This window comes from Salvelinus alpinus, chromosome 1 (assembly GCF_045679555.1).
Source record: "Salvelinus alpinus chromosome 1, SLU_Salpinus.1, whole genome shotgun sequence".
Lineage (NCBI taxonomy): Eukaryota > Metazoa > Chordata > Actinopteri > Salmoniformes > Salmonidae > Salvelinus > Salvelinus alpinus.
The window spans coordinates 75,089,493-75,107,643 of record NC_092086.1 but is presented as its reverse complement, the minus strand read 5'-3'; the positions used below and the strand labels follow the sequence as shown (position 1 = coordinate 75,107,643).

General features: G+C 44.5%; 1 protein-coding gene across 1 annotated transcript in view; it reads left to right on the top strand.

Annotated features, from left to right (window-relative positions):
• Positions 1 to 18,151, top strand: part of LOC139548860 (F-BAR and double SH3 domains protein 2-like) — a 48,531-nt gene that overhangs the window by 12,436 nt on the left and 17,944 nt on the right. The window contains exons 4-5 of the mRNA XM_071358798.1: positions 12,668 to 12,744; positions 13,085 to 13,229. Coding sequence (XP_071214899.1) covers positions 12,668 to 12,744; positions 13,085 to 13,229 — 222 coding nt within the window. The remainder of the gene's footprint in view (positions 1 to 12,667; positions 12,745 to 13,084; positions 13,230 to 18,151) is intronic.

Here is an 18,151-nt window from a genome sequence, read left to right as displayed (position 1 = left end):
CAGTTGTGGCATTTTCGTGTGGCCCACTTCCTCGTTGTGGAGTTGTTTTGGCCACAGCTTCCTGTGAATATAAATGTACTGTTTCAAAATCCCCCTATGCTCCTGCTTTGGTCTATTCTGGCGTTGCATCCCCGTGTGGAATGTCCTTACTGTGATTTAAAAGAGGGTCCTGACTTGGGAGTAACCCCAACCAGGCACTACCCAGCCACTTTTGTGGGGGGGGGGTGTATTTTGAGGATTTTATTCATACCCTGCTCACATGCCATTCATATGTACCACAGTCTTCTATATATCAAGAGTCACCTCCAAGACAGAGTGCCTCCAAGACACTTACTCACACCCACTCTCCAACCAACACTATCTAGTCGGATAAAGATTCAGGGTGCCACACAAGAAGCCTGCTGTGAGCCTGCTGAAGAAGGATACTGAACAATTCCCATCACCACATTATTTATTCATGAATAGCGTTGTTGTGCTAGTAGCTGTGTTGTGCCGCCTGTCTCTATCTGCCCTAAAGCCAATCCCGTGAGCTGCTATAGATGCACACACATTAAGAGATGTGTTATTTAAGATACTCTTTGAAGAGGTAGGATTTCAGATGTTTTCGGAAGATGGGCAGGGACTCTGCTGTCCTAGCATCAGGAGGAAGCTGGTTCCATCTTTGGGGTGCCAGGACAGAAGAGCTTTGACTGGGCTGAGTGGGAGCTGACCTCCCATAGGGGTGGGACGGCAAAGAGACCAGAGGTGGTAGAACGGAGTACTCGGGTTTGGATGTAGGGTTTGAGAATAGCCTGAAGGTAGGGAGGAGCAGTTCCCCTTGCTGTTCTTTATGCAAGCACCATGGTCTTGTAGTCAATGCGAGCTTCAGCTGGAGCCAGTGGAGTATACGGAGGAGCATGGGAGTACTTGGGAAGGTTGAACACCAGACAGGCTGCGGCATTCTGAATAAGTAGCAGGGGTTTGATGGCACAAGCGGGGAGCCCATATGGCAAGTGCCTGGAATAGAACCTGCGCAGCTTTATGTGTGAGGAAAAGTTGTACTCTACTGATATTGTAGAACATCAATCTGCTGGAATGAATTGCTGCTTTTATGTTTTTAAAGAACGACAGTGTGTTGTTCAGGATCACGCCAAGGTTCTTTGCACTCTGGGAGGGGGACTCAGTGGAATTGTTGACCGTGATGGAGAGGTAATAGAGCAGCTCCGTCTTGCCGAGGTTGAGCTTGACATCCAAGCTGAGATATCTGCTAAGCATGGGGTCACCACCTAAGTGTCAGAAGGGGGGAATGAGAAAAGTAGTTAAGTGTCATCCGCATAGCAATGATAGGAGAGACCATGAGTGTATAAGACGGAGCCGAGTGACGTGGTGTATAGAGAAAAGAGGGCCTAGTACCGAGCCGTGGGGGACACCAGTAGTGAGGGCATGTGGTACAGACACAGATTCTCTCCGTGCCACCTGGTAGGAGCGTCTTGCCAGTCAGGATGCAATCCAGGAGTATGCAGAGGCTGAAACGCCCAGCCCTGAGAGGGTAGAGAGATGGTTCACACTGTCGATGGCAGTGGATAGATCCAGGACGATGAGAACAGAGGAGAGAGAGTCTACTTTGGCTGAGCAGTCTCCATTGAGTGACCCGTATTGAAGCCTGACTGGTTATGATCTAGAAGATCGTTCTGAGCGAGATAACGAGAGAGTTGGTCAGAGACGGCACGCTCAAATGTTTTGGAAAGTAAAGAAGAAAGGGAAACTGGTCTGTAGTTTTTTACATGAGATGGGTCGAGTGTTGGTTTCTTGTAATGGGGAGCGACTGGCAATCTTGAAGTCAGAGGGAACGCAGCCAGTGGTCAGGGATGAGTTGGTGAGAAATGGGAGTAGATCTCCATGTATAGTATGGACAAGGGAAGCGGGATGGGGTCCAGTGGGCAGGTTGTCGGGTGGCTGGACATCACTAGTTGTAGGATTTCATCTGGAGAGAGAAGGGAGAAAGAGGTCAAGGTGTAGGGTAGTTCTGTGTGAGTAGGACCATTGGACTCAGTAGGCTGAGTGAATGAGGAGCGGATGTTGTCAACCTTTTTTTCAAAGTAGTTGACAAAGCCGTCTGCAGAGGGGGGGAAGTGGTGGAGAATTAATGAGGGAAAATGTGTAAAAGATTTTATGGGGATTGGAGGCAGAGGCTTGGAATTTAGTGATAGGAAGACCCTTTAGAAGTGAATACAGAAGAGAAGGTAGAGAGGGGGGATGCTAGGTCTTTGTGGAGTTTCGTTTTCCCAAATTGTCATTCAGCTGCCTGCTGCCCTGTTCTTTCACGACTCAGTGAGTGACTCAGCCACAGAGCAGGAGGGGGGGGGGGGGGTTGAGCTGCCTGGGAGGAAAGGGGACAGTGGGAGTCAGAGGCGAAAAGGGAGGGTCGAAGAGGCAGAGTCAGGAGACAGGTGGGAGAACGATTTAGCGGAAGGAAGAGATTATGGGATAGAAGAGGGGTGGTAGGAGGAGAGAGAGAGCGAAGTTTGCGACGACAGATGACCATCTGGGTAGGGGCGAGTCGAGGTTGGGGGAGAGAAACAAAAACAGAGTAGGGATCAGAGACCTGGATGGGGGTTGCCGTGAGATCAGTCAGCGAGCAGCCCCTAGTAAAGATGAGGTCAAGCATATTCCCTGCATTATGAGTGGGAGGCGACTGGGAGGTCAGGGTGAGTTCAAAAAGGCAAGGAGAGGAAATAGAGGTGGAAAGAAATGAGTCGAAGTCAGGCGCCAGGAGGTTGACATTGCCCAGTACGATGAATGGTGAGCCATCGTCTGGAAATTATGGGTTGTGCTCACAGGGTACACTAGATTAGAAGGGTTGCATCCACTGGGTGGGGAGCGTCTGTAAAACATACTGAGAGGAGCGAACAGGGATAGAAATCACATACATACTTGACAAAGTTCCAAAAGAGAAAAATGAGAATCTAAAAATAACTAGGTAAGACACTGAAGTGAGAGAGTGCCGTGAAGCCTTTGGCTCTTTCCTTCCTCGAATAACTCTGCAGAACGTCTTTGTTTTGGGTGACAACGCCGCCGCATGACAACGCCACCGCTGAATAAATAGGGGCAACTGAGGTACTATAACTAATTGATGATTGCCTAGCAGAGGTGAAGAAAAATACCCCCTCTAACACTCATCTGCCAATTATCAGAAAGCTATCATAAATTGATCTGAAACCAGTCAATGTTCCCAACACTTCGCAGGCAAAGGTACTTAGCATTCAGTAGTTCAAATCAATGATTAAACAGGCTACTATGTAGAAGGGCAGCACTTAACTAGAATTGACTTAGCCAGACTATACCAACAAAACTTATTGAAAGAATAGGCTACTCTTGCAGAGATTAGCTGTCTTCGCTCTGTCTCTCTGTATATGTCTCCCTCTCTTACCAAGACACTCAGGACATCATAGCAATGTGGTGGCATCCCAGTAGAGGTTAAAGGTCATCACGCAGCCCTGCTGTTGGTATCCTGTCACTGTGTGTGTGTACTTACTAGGAACCAAATGATAGCAAACACAACAGAACTGGGAAGGACCTACTTAAAGTTTTCTAAACAAATTTTTCATTGCAAAATGTTTCGCAACAATGTGCGCTAATGTTTTCTTCCCTTTGTTGCTTAGTGAATATGACCCTGCTTCAGGTCGCACACGGTGAGTTCAGAGAAACTGTCAGATAGCATTACAGTTATGAAACCGCTTTGTAAAGTGCAGCGCAGCCACAGACGCACACACTCCCAACAGTCTAATACCTACATGTTTCAAGAAGACCACCATAGTCCCTGTGCCCAAGAACACCAAGGTAGCCTGTCGAAATGACTGTCGCCCCGTAGCACTAACATCTGTAGCCATGAAATGCTTTGAATGGCTCACATCAACACCATCATCCCAGACACCCTGGACCCAGTCCATTTTGCATACCGCCCCAACAGATCCACAGATGATGCAATCTCTATTGCATTCAACACTGCCTTTTCCAGCTTGGACAAAAGGAACATCTATGTGAGAATGCTGTTCATTGACTACAGCTCAGTGTTCAACATAATAGTGCCCTCCAAACTCATCACTAATCTAAGGACCCTGGTACTGAACATCTCCCTCTGCAACTGGATCCTGGACTTCCTGACGGGATGCCCCCAGGTGGTGGGTGGAGGCAACAACACATCCGCCACGCTGACCCTCAGCACGGGGACCCCTCAGGGGTGCGTGCTTAGTCCCCTTCTGCACTCCCTGTTCACCCACGACTGCGTGGCTTTGCACGACTCCAACACTGTCATTAAGTTTGCCGATGACGCAATGGTGGTAGGCCTGATCACCGATGATGAGACCGCCTAAAGGGAGGAGGTCAGAGACCTGGCAGTGTGGTGCCAGGACAACAACCTTTCCCTTAACGTCAGCAAGACAAAGGAGCTGATCGTGAACTACAGGAAACTGAGGACAGAGCACGCTCCCCTTCATATTGACGGGCCTGTAGTAGAGCAGGTCGAGAGCTAAGGCTCTATCATGGTCCAAACACACCAACACAGTCGTGAATACGGCACAACAATGCACCATGCAGTACCAATGCACCAAGCCTGGAACCAACAAGACCCTGAACAGCTTCTACCCCACAAGCAATAAGACTGCTAAATAGTTTGTTAAATAGTCTGGGTAGCTATTTGGTTAACTATCTGGATTGACCCTTTTTTGCAATAACTTTTTTTTACTCATCACATACGGTGTTACTACTGTTTACTATCTGTCACTTTATTCCTAGTTAAATGTACATATCTACCTAAATAAAATAAAAATGTAAGTATAGCAAAGTTGTCATTACTCATTGTATCTATTACTTTAAATATTACGTCTTTTACGTTCCTATTATTTCTCTTTTCTTTCTGCAAGGGCCCGTAAGTAGTCCACACCTGTTGTTTACGAAGAATGTGACAAATAAAATGTGATTTTGATTTGACATGTCCCCCACTCAGTAATATACACTGAGTGTACAAAACATTAGGAGCACCTGCTCTTTCCATGACAGACTGACCAGGTGAATCCAGGTGAAAGCTATGATCCCTTATTGATGTCACTAATTAAATCTAGTGTAGATGAAGGGGAGGAGACAGGTTAAAGAAGGATGTTTAAGCCTTGATACAATTGAGACATGGATTGAGAACGTGTGCCATTCAGACTAAATATTTTAGTGCCTTTGAACAGGGTATGGTAGTAGGTGCCAGGCGCACCGGTTTGAGTGTGTCAAGTATGCTTGGGCGGTATCCAGATTGTCATACCTTCATGCCGACCTTGAGCCATACCGGGATATTCGGTAATACCTGCACTGAACAGAAGGGATGCTATTTTCATACCCCACATAGCCTCTGTAATCTGAAGGTTTGCAGTGCTAACAAGTACAGTGGGGAGAACAAGTATTTGATACACTGCCGATTTTGCAGGTTTTCCTACTTACAAAGCATGTAGAGGTCTGTAATTATTATCATAGGTACACTTCAACTATGAGAGACGGAATCTAAAACAAAAATCCAGAAAATCACATTGTATGATTTTTAAGTAATTAATTTGCATTTTATTGCATGACATAAGTATTTGATACATCAGAAAAGCAGAACTTAATATTTGGTACAGAAACCTTTGTTTGCAATTACAGAGATCATACGTTTCCTGTAGTTCTTGACTAGGTTTGCACACACTGCAGCAGGGATTTTGGCCCACTCCTCCCTACAGATCTTCTCCAGATCCTTCAGGTTTCGGGGCTGTCGCTGGGCAATACGGACTTTCAGCTCCCTCCAAAGATTTTCTATTGGGTTCAGGTCTGGAGACTGGCTAGGCCACTCCAGGACCTTGAGATGCTTCTTACGGAGCCACTCCTTAGTTGCCATGGCTGTGTGCTTCGTGTCGTTGTCATGCTGGAAGACCCAGCCACGACCCATCTTCAATGCTCTTACTGAGGGAAGGAGGTTGTTGGCCAAGATCTCGCGATACATGGCCCCATCCATCCTCCCCTCAATACGGTGCAGTCGTCCTGTCCCCTTTGCAGAAAAGCATCCCCAAAGAATGATGTTTCCACCTCCATGCTTCACGGTTGGGATGGTGTTCTTGGGGTTGTACTCATACTTCTTCTTCCTCCAAACACGGCGAGTGGAGTTAGACCAAAAAGCTCTATTTTTGTCTCATCAGACCACATGACCTTCTCCCATTCCTCCTCTGGATCATCCAGATGATCATTGGCAAACTTCAGACAGGCCTGGACATGCACTGGCTTAAGCAGGGGGACCTTGCGTGCGCTGCAGGATTTTAATCCATGACGGCGTAGTGTGTTACTAATGGTTTTCTTTGAGACTGTGGTCCCAGCTCTCTTCAGGTCATTGACCAGGTCCTGCCGTGTAGTTCTGGGCTGATCCCTCACCTTCCTCATGATCATTGATGCCCCACGAGGTGAAATCATGCATGGAGCCCCAGACCGAGGGTGATTGACCGTCATCTTGAACTTCTTCCATTTTCTAATAATTGCGCCAACAGTTGTTTCCTTCTCACCAAGCTGCTTGCCTATTGTCCTGTAGCCCATCCCAGCCTTGTGCAGGTCTACAATTTTATCCCTGATGTCCTTACACAGCTCTCTGGTCTTGGACATTGTGGAGAGATTGGAGTCTGTTTGATTGAGTGTGTGTACAGGTGTCTTTTATACAGGTAACAAGTTCAAACAGGTGCAGTTAATACAGGTAATGAGTGGAGAACAGGAGGGCTTCTTAAAGAAAAACTAACAGGTCTGTGAGAGCCGGAATTCTTACTGGTTGGTAGGTGATCAAATACTTATGTCATGCAATAAAATGCAAATTAATTACTTAAAAATCATACAATGTGATTTTTTGGATTTTTGTTTTAGATTCCGTCTCTCACAGTTGAAGTGTACCTATGATAAAAATTACAGACCTCTACATGCTTTGTAAGTAGGAAAACCTTCAAAATCGGCAGTGTATCAAATACTTGTTCTCCCCACTGTACATGTAATATCCCATAGAGAATGTTAACGAAATGCTAATGAACGCATTGCGAGCATTTTACAGTCTTTGACCAAAACAATTTGCAGGACAGACATCCCAGCACAAAGTTTTACAAGTAACTCAAAAATGCTACTCACAACGCACAAAAACAAATATTAGAGAGCAAGGCTCTTGATCCAGGAGGGAATTCTCTGCTAACAAGTGAAGCTTGGTTTTGGAAGCAGCTAACCACTTAGCTAGATATCTAACTAGCTACTAAATTAGCAAACAAAATGCAGAACTGCAGAACATTTAGTACATTTTAGACAGTTAACATAATAGTTATAAGTAATTAGATCACCTGGAGCATGCTGCACAACAGTGAGTGAGAAAACATCATGCGAATGGGGGCTACCAGTAAGTTTCATAATGAAAAATGATGTGGGAAATGAACGCAATCTTCTTTATATCGTAATGTATTGCACAAGTTGACTGCAGGTATTTACTTAAAAAAGTAACTACAAGTATTCAAAAACTTAAAATAAATAGTTTTGGCGGTATTGAAAAACCATCCCGTGGCTATTTCCCTTATACCCCGGTATACGGTATACCGCCCAAGACTAGCGTCAAGAACTGCAACACTGCTGGGTCTTTCACCCTCAACAGTTTCCCATGTGTATCAAGAATGGTCCACCACCCAAAGGACATCCAGCCAACAGCAGGCCGGTGGTCAAAAACGGTTCATTGATGAAAGAGGACAAAGGAGGCTGATGTGAATTGTGCAGAGCAACAGACTGCTACAGTTAGTCAACTGACAGTCCAGTACAACATTGGTGCCCAAAGACCCATAAAAGAATGCACAACTCATCGTACTTTGACACAAATGGGGTATGGCAGCTGACGAACACCCCCTGTCTACCTAGAACGCGTTTGTGTCTTCTTTTTTTTCATAATAGGTCATTTGATTGTAGCCATTTTGATTTCCCTAAAGAGCACACACACTGGCACAGATAGAGCAATGAGGCAGATGTTTAACCGGATGTATACAGGGAAAGGGGGATACCTAGTCAGTTGTACAACTGAATGCATTCAATTGAAATGTGTCTTCCGCATTTAACCCAACCCCTCTGAATCAGAGGTGCGGGGGGCTGCCTTCATCGACATCCACGTCTTCGGCGCATGGGGAACAGTGGGTTAACTGCCTTGCTCAGGGGCATCCGGTTGGCATTTCCACTCGCCACCAAATATGGTGATGAAAGGAAGCCCAGTGGGAGAAGATGGAGCGAGATGGATTTCTGTCATTACCAAAACATTTCATCTCAATTCAGTTTTTTCCTAAAACTAAAATCTGTTAAGAACCGAGTGCACTAAGTTTTGTAGACTTTACCCTTTGTCAAAGTATTAAAAAAATGTAGTTGTTTAGGCGCGCGAGGGCGAATTTAGTTATTGCATACGCACACATCAGAGTAGGCGTTCCGTAACAGAAATATGCCAATACATGCTAGAACGCGCCAATAGCATCCCGCTAGCACGTGCTTGGATCTGCTTGCCTGCGCTATGATTAATTTGCTCCCATTGGAAATGACAGGCTATGGTATATCTTGGGTTAGATGTATAAAAATCTCTGGTGGTGAGAAGTTTCCCCTAGGATCAGCTTCCCCTCACCCAATCCTAACCTTAAAGTGGCACTCTGTGATTGCTACGTAATTGTTTTTACTTTTATATTAATACCCATTTGATTATTTTGTAAAACATTTTGAAGGATTAATATGATATATTTCACAGTACAGCAGGAAATGTAGAGATGAGGGCATAGTCAGAGGGTGGCCAAGATGGGTCTCGAACCCTCGTCGCCAGGGGGCATTTGTGGTCCGATACACCAACTTTGAAATGCCTCATGCGCTTGTGTTTACTCCAATGTTTGTAAACATTGTAATTGTAAAAACAAATATATATATATATAGGCTCATAACATGGTTAAAACTCTACATTTGATCTCACAGATAGTCAGTCCTTGCATCCATAGCTCTGCCCATGAATTTGAGTGGCCCCATCAGCTGTTTACCAAATCAGTGGTAGGGTGTGACCACTTTATTGTTTGAACGGCGGATTGTCCCTTTGACCATTAGTTGGGAAAATGAAAAACGGACTCAAAATCAGCATCTAAGGGCACCTTCGCCTTACACCAAGAGCACACACTGTATAATTGTTCAGCGATGAGGATTGGCGGTACATGCAATCAATATGACTTTCCCAATATGTTTCAATGACAGACAGTTGTGATAATACAACAGTATTCCTCTCACTCTGCTTTCTGCTTTGGTCTCTGAACTATTAGGTCGTGTGCATTAGGCATCAAATGGAAGAAAAGAGACAAACAGAATACTAATTAACTTTCCATTGCAAAATGTTTCAAAACGTTTGCCCTAATGAACAGGACCTTGGTAAAAGCAGCAGATGGCTTTATTGGGCCTGTGCAGGTTAAATGGCATCCTCTGTTTTTTGTCGCCAAATTAGAGACTAGAGTTAGACTGTTAAATCAAAGTGGGTCACAGTGGACTCTGAAACTCTTCTTTTCCTCTAGCCTACCCCTCCTCCTTCTGGCTCTTCTTCACTAACCCTCTCTTTTTCATCTCTTAACACCTGCATGCTGCCATGACCCGATTTGATATTCAAATCACAGTAAGTGATGAAATGACACTCTGTCCCTTGTTCTTACCCCATCCTGCCTTCCCCTCTTCCCTCACACCCTGCTGGCTGCACTCTCTGTGACTCCCACAATGGCTGGGTTTGTGGTGGTGGATTCTGCCGTTTGGGGCTTTGACACCAGAACCCAGGGGGACCAAAAGGTTTAGAGACTGGGCCTAAAGTGTGTCCCTTGTGGATTGACTTTAGCCTGGTCCCATCTGTTGGCGCTGTATAGCCAACTCAAATAGTTCTGGTATGGCAATGACCATAGGAGTTGGCTAGATGGATCTGACCGCCCTGCATGAACTTTAAGTCCCAATTTAGATCACCTGTCTTTCTGTTCAGCTGAGAATGTGCTCTGTATAGCCCTGCATGCGTGCGTGTGCACGTTTTTGCGAACAAATGCTCCCTCGCATACTAGGGCTGGGAATTTCTGAGAGACCTTACGATACGATATTATCATGATACTTAGGTGCCGATGTAACCGGTGTGAAATGGCTAGCTAGTTAGCGCGCTGCGAGCTAATAGCGTTTCAATCGGTGACATCACTTGCTCTGAGACCTTGAAGTAGTTGTTTCCCTTGCTCTGCAAGGGCTGTGGCTTTTGTGGTGCGATAGGTAACGATGCTTCGAGGGTGTCAATTGTTGTGTGCAGAGGGTCCCTGGTTCGAGCCCAGGTAGGGGCGAGGAGAGAGACCGAAGCAACACTGTTACACCACCTACGATATGTATTGCGATTCGATACTGTGATTTGATGTTCCAAACAAATTGCTGACCATATGTCTGTTGCAGAGGGACAAGAGCGAGCGATGAGAAAAAATGAGTTTTGATCAGTCGTGGAAATAAAAGTGCTAGAAACAAATTGGCTCCCTATTTAAAAAGATGAAGAACAAGCTATGAAGGAAAAATACTGGAGTTTTGGTGCAGGTACAGCCAACTAGTGTGAAAATAATATTGCGATATTGTCAAAACTATACAATATATTGTCAACTGTAGCGGGGTCCCCCCCCATCACTATCGCATGCTAAAGTCCAAAAATAAATAAATGTAAACATGAATGTTCTTTGTTTACTCTGCAACGCTATTTCAGTTCCTCAAAGCTCAACCTTACTGCCGGTCCGTGGTATTTCTGGCTGTGCTGCTCTGGTTTAACTCAACTCTGGACCTCGAAGCCAGTCGCACTGCATTTTTTCATTGTTCATCTCTAATCAGGGACTGATTTCAAACTGGGACAAGAGGTGTGTGTGTGTGTGTGCAATTAATTATCAGGTAGAACAGAAAACCAGCAAACTCTACATAGTACAGGTGAATGAGTCCATGGCTGCTTCTGAAAGGGCAACCTCTTCCCTATATTGTGCTGCACTACTTTGACCAGGGCCCGTAGGGCTCTACACACAGATTACGGTTTAGTGTCTTGTTCATTAGGACATACCATAGCAAAAGGTTTTGTAATGGAAAGCGAAAAACGAGCGTTTCAGTAAGTACAGTTGAAGTCGGAAGTTTACATACTTAGGTTGGAGTCATTAAAACTTGTTTTTCAACCACTCCACAAATTTCTTGTTAACAAACTATAGTTTTGGCAAGTCAGTTAGGACATCTACTTTGTGCATGATACAAGTCATTTTTCCAACAATTGTTTCAGACAGATTATTTCACTTATAATTCACTGTATCACAATTCCAGTGGGTCAGAAGTTTACATACACTAAGTTGACTGTGCCTTTAAACAGCTTGGAAAATTCCAGAAAATTATGTCATGGCTTTAGAATCTTCTGATAACTCAAATGATGTCAATTAGCCTAATTGGAGGTGTACCTGTGGATATATTTCAAGGCCTACATTCAAACTCAGTGCCTCTTTGCTTGACATCATGGGAAAATCAAATGAAATCAGCCAAGACATCAGATTTCAGCAATTTCCAAATGCCTTAAGGTACCACGTTTATCTGTACAAACAATAGTGCGCACAATAGTACGCAAGTATAAACACCATGGGACCACGCAGCCGTCATACCGCTCAGGAAGGAGATGCTTTCTGTTTCCTAGAGATGAACGTACTTTGGTGTGAAAAGTGCAACTCAATTCCAGAACAACAGCAAAGGACCTTGTGAATATGCTGGAGGAAACAGGTACAAAAGGATCTATATCCACAGTAAAACGAGTCCTTTATCGACATAACCTGAAAGGCCGCTCAGCAAGGAAGAAGCCACTGCTCCACAACCGCCACAAAAAAGCCAGACTACGGTTTTCAACTGCACATGGGGACATAGATCGTACTTTTTGGAGAAATGTCTGATGAAACATAAATTGAACTGTTTGGCCATAATGACCATTGTTATGTTTGAGGAAAAAGGGGGAGGCTTGCAAGCCGAAGAACACCATCCCAACCGTGAAGCACGGGGGTGGCAGCATCATGTTGAGGGGGTGTTTTACTGCAGGAGGGACTGGTGCACTTCACAAAATAGATGGCATCAGCAGGGAGGAAAATGATGTGGATATATTGAAGCAGCATCTCAAGACATCAGTCAGGAAGTTAAAGCTTGGTCGCAAATGGGTCTTCCAAATGGACAATGACCCCAAGCACACTTCCAAAGTTGTGGCAAAATGGCTTAAGGACAACAAGGGTTTAAAGGCAATGCTGAAGGCAAACAATTTAAAGGCAATGCTACCAAATACTAATTGAGTGTATGTAAACTTCTGACCCACTGGGAATGTGATGAAAGAAATAAAAGCTGAAATAATAAATCATTCTCTCTACTATTATTCTGACATTTCACATTCTTAAAATATAGTGGTGATCCTAACTGACCTAAAACAGGTAATTCTTACTAGAATTAAATGTCGGGAATTGTGAAAACTGAGTTTAAATGTATTTGGTTAAGGTGTATGTAAACTTCCGACTTCAACTGTAAGCTCAGTAAGTGGGGCACAGTAAGTGGGTCTGGAGTTCAGAGATGAAAGGTCATCGATCCTCTTCCTCCCTCCCAGGCTCTACACAAGCTGGCCAATCAGTACCTGAAGAGGGAATGGCCAGACAGCCTATCAGAGGAGCCAACAGACCACGGGTAAGACCTCTAGCCAATGAGTGAACCATTATTGTCTCAGCAGCGTCAGAAATGTCTCTCTCGTTCTTCCGTAATAGTACTACCAGTATCAGTGTGTATTATTGAAAGCTACATATTATTATTTGGCATTTTTTTCTAGACTCTTTGATATTTTTTACTGTATTTAGTCCAGGTCCTCTCATGTCCGAATTGTCATTGCCTTTTAAATAAAGGTTCTTGTTCAAAAGATTAACTGGTTGAACCAACAGTTCTTGTATTGTGTCGTCATAACCAAGAACATAAAAAAATATCAGGGATATTACCAGTATTCACACTGACTATTGTCTGTCTGTTGTCACAGGAACATGTACACGTTGTGGAAGGCATACCTGGAGGGCATAGTGCAAGTGAGCCAAACCAGGATCACGGCCTGTGAGAACTACAGGAACCAAGTGTCAGACCCTGCCAAGACTGCCAGGCTGCAGAAGGAGCAGCAGCTCAGGAAGGTATGGAAGGCAAATCACCACAAAACTGCTGAGCTTTCCATAGTTTAGACTCCCGCCACCCCGTCTCTATCCTCAATCTCGCTCGCCCTCTTGCTCTCTCACATGGTTTAGATTATTTGACGCATGTCTCCATTTATACAGCTGGTGAGTTGAAATGACTGAACCAGTTCAGGATATGTGCTTTCTAAGGAGAAGTCTGCTGTTCTTTGGATACAAACCAGTGTATACATTGCATTTTGGAAAGTATTAAACCCCTTTTACTTTTTTTTTAAAGCCTTATTCTAAAATGGATTAAATCAAACATTTTCCTCATCAATCTACAAACAAAACCCCATAATGACAAGCGAAAACTGGTTTTCTACATTATTGAATATGTATTACAAATAAACAGATACCTTATTTACATAAGTATTCAGACCCTTTGCTATGATCACATGTATTTATAAAGCCCTTTTTACATCAGCAGATGTCACAAAGTGCTATACAGAAACCCAGCCTAAAACCCCAAACAGCAAGCAATGCAGATGTAGAAGCACGGTAGCTAGGAAAAACTCCTTAGAGATTCAAAATTGAGCTCATGTGCATCCTGTTTCCATTGATCATCCTTGAGATGTTTCTACAACTTGATTGGAGTCCATCTGTGTTAAAATCATTTGATTGAAAATGATTTAGAAAGGCACACACTTGTCTATATAAGGTCTCAAGTTGACGGTGCATGTCACAGCAAAAACCAAGCCATGAGGTCAAAGGAATTGTCCGTAGTGGCCTCCATCATTCTTAAATGGAAGAAGTTTCGAACCACTAAGACTCTTCCTAGAGATGACTGCCTGGCCAAACTGAGCAATCAGGGGAGAATGGCCTTGGTCAGGGAGGTGACCAAGAACCCACAGTCACTCTGACAGAGCTCCAGAGTTCCTCTGTGGAGATGGGAGAAACTTCCAGAAGGACAACCATCTCTGCAGCACTCCACTGATCAGGCCTTTATGGTAGAGTGGCCAGACGGAAGCCACTCTTCAGTAAAAGGCACATGACAGCCTGCTTGGAGTTTGCCGAAAGGCCTCAGGAGGCTGAAGAAATTTGGCTTAACACCTAAAACCCTCACAAACTTTTACAGATGCACAATTGAGAGCATCCTGTCGGGCTGTATCACCGCCTGGTACGGCAACTGCGCCGCCCACAACCGCAAAGATCTCCAGAGGGTGGTGCGATCTGCCCAACGCTTTACCGGGGGCAACTTCTTGCCCTCCTGGACACGAAGGCCAAAAAGATCATCAAGGACATCAACCACCCGAGCCACTGCCTGTTCACCCCGCTATCATCTCGAAGGTGAGGTCAGTACAGGTGCATTAAAGCTGGGACCGAGAGACTGAAAAACAGCTTCTATCTCAAGGCCATCAGACTGCTAAACAGCCATCACTAGTACATCAGAGGCTGCTGCCTGTAGACATAGATTAGGAATCACTGGTCACTTTAAGGAATTAAACACTAGCCACTTTAATAATATCTCCGTATCTTGCATTACTCATCTCATATGTATATACTGTACTCTATACTATGCCACTGTATCTTAGTCCAATGCCGCTCTGACATATATGTATATATATTCTTAATTCATTCTTTACTTAGATTTAGGAATGCACATTTTGGGGAATATTCAGAGGTGGAAACTTTCCGTGGGAATATATGGGAATTAATATTAATACCATTTCAATGCATTGGATATATTTACCATATCATATGGAGACAGAAACATAAACCTTTTACCTTATCATAAGTAGACATAATTGCAAATGATTAAATCCTTCCAATAGAAAAGAAATAACAATTTAGTTACGATTTTAACTTTTATTAAATGAGTTGACTCTTCACATGGGATGATTTCACTGAACAACAAAAGAAAGGGAATATTGAATGATCCCCAAGGATCCATCGCATCTCCCAAAAACGTTTATATCATACATCTGTAAAATGATAGTCTAGAAACTAAAGCTTTGGTTGTCGACCTCTCAGGATTCCATGTCTTCTCCCTGGACCTTCTCAATGTCCACCTCTTGAACATCAGACTCTGAGGCCTCATCTTCACTGTCACTTTCCAACCTTGTTGAGGATGGCTCGTTGTCGGGCTCAAAAAGCCTCAAATTTGTCCGGATGACCACCAATTTTTCAACCCTTGTTTTGGTCAGCCTGTTGCGTGCTTTGGTGTGTGTTCCCAAACAAGGACCAGTTCACCAGACTGCCCAGAACCTTGCCCTCATCCAGGCCATAGTGGCGAGACACAGTTGTGATGACACCATAGGCCTTGTTGATCTCTGCACCAGACAGGATGCACTTGCCAGCATACTTGGGGTCCAACATGTAAGTTGCGGCGTGTTTGGGCTTCAGGCAGAAGTCTTCATGCTTTTTGATGTATTTCAGAACTGCAGTTTCCTCTGCTTGGAGCAACAGTGAAGTGGGCAGGGCAGTACGGATTTCTTCTCTGACATCTGCAAGCAGACAGGATGGCATTGTCTCTCTCAATCCATGCAATGGCTACTGCTATAGGTTTCGGGAGTTTCAGGCTGCTTACCACTTTCTCTCAAAATACATCATCCAGGAGGATCCTCTTGATGGGGCTGTCCATATCGGCAGACTGTGATATGGCCATTTCCTGGAGAGACTCCTTCCCTCCCAGGAGACTGTCAAACATGATGACAACACCACCCCAACGGCTGTTGCTGGGCAGCTTCAATGTGGTGCTCTTATTCTTCTCACTTTGCTTGGTGAGGTAGATTGCTGCTATAACGTGATGACCCTTCACATAACTAACAATTTCCTTGGTTCTCTTGTAGAGTGTATCCATTGTTTTCAGTGCCATGATGTCCTTGAGGAGCATATTCAATGCATGAGCAGCACAGCCAATGGGTGTGATGTGAGGGTAGGACTCCTCCACTTTAGACCAAGCAGCCTTCATGTTCGCAGCATTGTCTGTCACCAGTGCAAATACCTTCTGTGGTCCAAGGTCATTGACTGCCTTCAGCTCATATGCAATGTAGAGACCGGTGTGTCTGTTGTCCCTTGTGTCTGTGTTCTTGTAGAATACTGGTTGAGGGGTGGAGATGATGTAGTTAATTATTCCTTGTCCACAAACATTTGACCACCCATCAGAGATGATTGCAATACAGTCTGCTTTCTCTATGATTTGCTTGACCTTCACTTGAACTCTGAACTCTGTATCCAGCAAATGAGTAGATAAAGCATGTCTGGTTGGAGGGGTGTATGCTGGGCGAACAATACTCAGAAATCTCTTCCAATACACATTGCCTGTGAGCATCAGAGGAGAACCAGTTGCATACACAGCTCGAGCAAGACATTCATCAGCATTTCTCTGACTACGTTCCTCCATTGAGTAAAAAAAAAACTTCTGATTCCAGGAGGACCATGAGCTGTTGCTATTGATGTTTGATTCAGTATTATCACCTCGAATAGAAGTAAAAGGGGCTTTTGTCAGAAGTTGCTTGTTGTGAGCGCTGAGGGAACTTTAGGCACTTGGCCAGATGATTTTGCATCTTTGTTGCATTTTTCACATATGACTTGGCACAGTATTTGCGAATTTACACAGCTTTTCTACATTAACTGCAGTGAAATGTCTCCATTTTCAGATTAGAAAAAAATGAGTAAAAAGAAACATACAATTCCATGTACAGATAAATAGTTAAACAGTTAGATTAAGCAACCCCTTTGTAAGATAAATGTTTTAAGATGAAACATGTATGGAAACAGGTGAATTAACACTCCTCAATCAGCAGGCTCAAGCAAGCTAAAACCGACATGGTAGCAAAAACTAACTAGCAGAAAATGTTAACAAGTTAAAAATGATTTAAACACACTTTGTTGTAGGCTACTATTTACTAGTTAACACAACCATGTGTGCCATATAAAATAAACTCATATAAAAAGAAACGCCCTCTCACTGTCAACTGCATTTATTTTCAGCAAACTTAACATGTGTAAATATTTGTATGAACATGAGATTCAACAACTGAGACATTAACTGAACAAGTTCCACAGACATGTGACTAACAGAAATGGAATAATGTGTCCCTGAACAAAGGGGGGGTCAAAATCAAAAGTAACAGTCAGTATCTGGTGTGGCCACCAGCTGCATTAAGTACTGCAGTGCATCTCCTCCTCATGGACTGCAACAGATTTGCCAGTTCTTGCTGTGAGATGTTACCCCACTCTTCCACCAAGGCACCTGCAAGTTCCCGGACATTTCTGGGGGATTGGCCCCAGGCCTCACCCTCCGATCCAACAGGTCCCCGATGTGCTCAATGGGATTGAGATGTGGGCTCTTCGCTGGCCATGGCAGAACACCGACATTCCTGTCTTGCAGGAAATCACGCAGAGAACGAGCAGTGTGGCTGGTGGCACTGTCATGCTGGAGGGTCATGTCAGGATGAGCCTGCAGGAAGGGTACCACATGAGGGAGGAGGATGTCTTCCTTGTAACGCACAGCATTGAGATTGCCTGCAATGACAACAAGCTCAGTCCGATGATGCTGTAGACACACCGCCCAAGACCATAACGGACCCTCCACCTCCAAATCGATCCCGCTCCAGAGTACAGGCCTCAGTTGTAGCACTCATTCCATCGATGATAAACGCGAATCCGACCATCACCCCTGGTGAGACAAAACCGCGACTCGTCAGTGAAGAGCACTTTTTGCCAGTCCTGTCTGGTCCAGCGACGGTGCCCATAGACGACGTTGTTGCCGGTGATGTCTGGTGAGGACCTGCATTACAACAGGCCTACAAGCCCTCAAACCAGCCTCTCTCAGCCTATTGCGGACAGTCTGAGCACTGATGGAGGGATTGTGCGTTCCTGGTGTAACTCTGGCAGTTGTTGTTGCCATCCTGTACCTGTCCCGCAGGTGTGATGTTCAG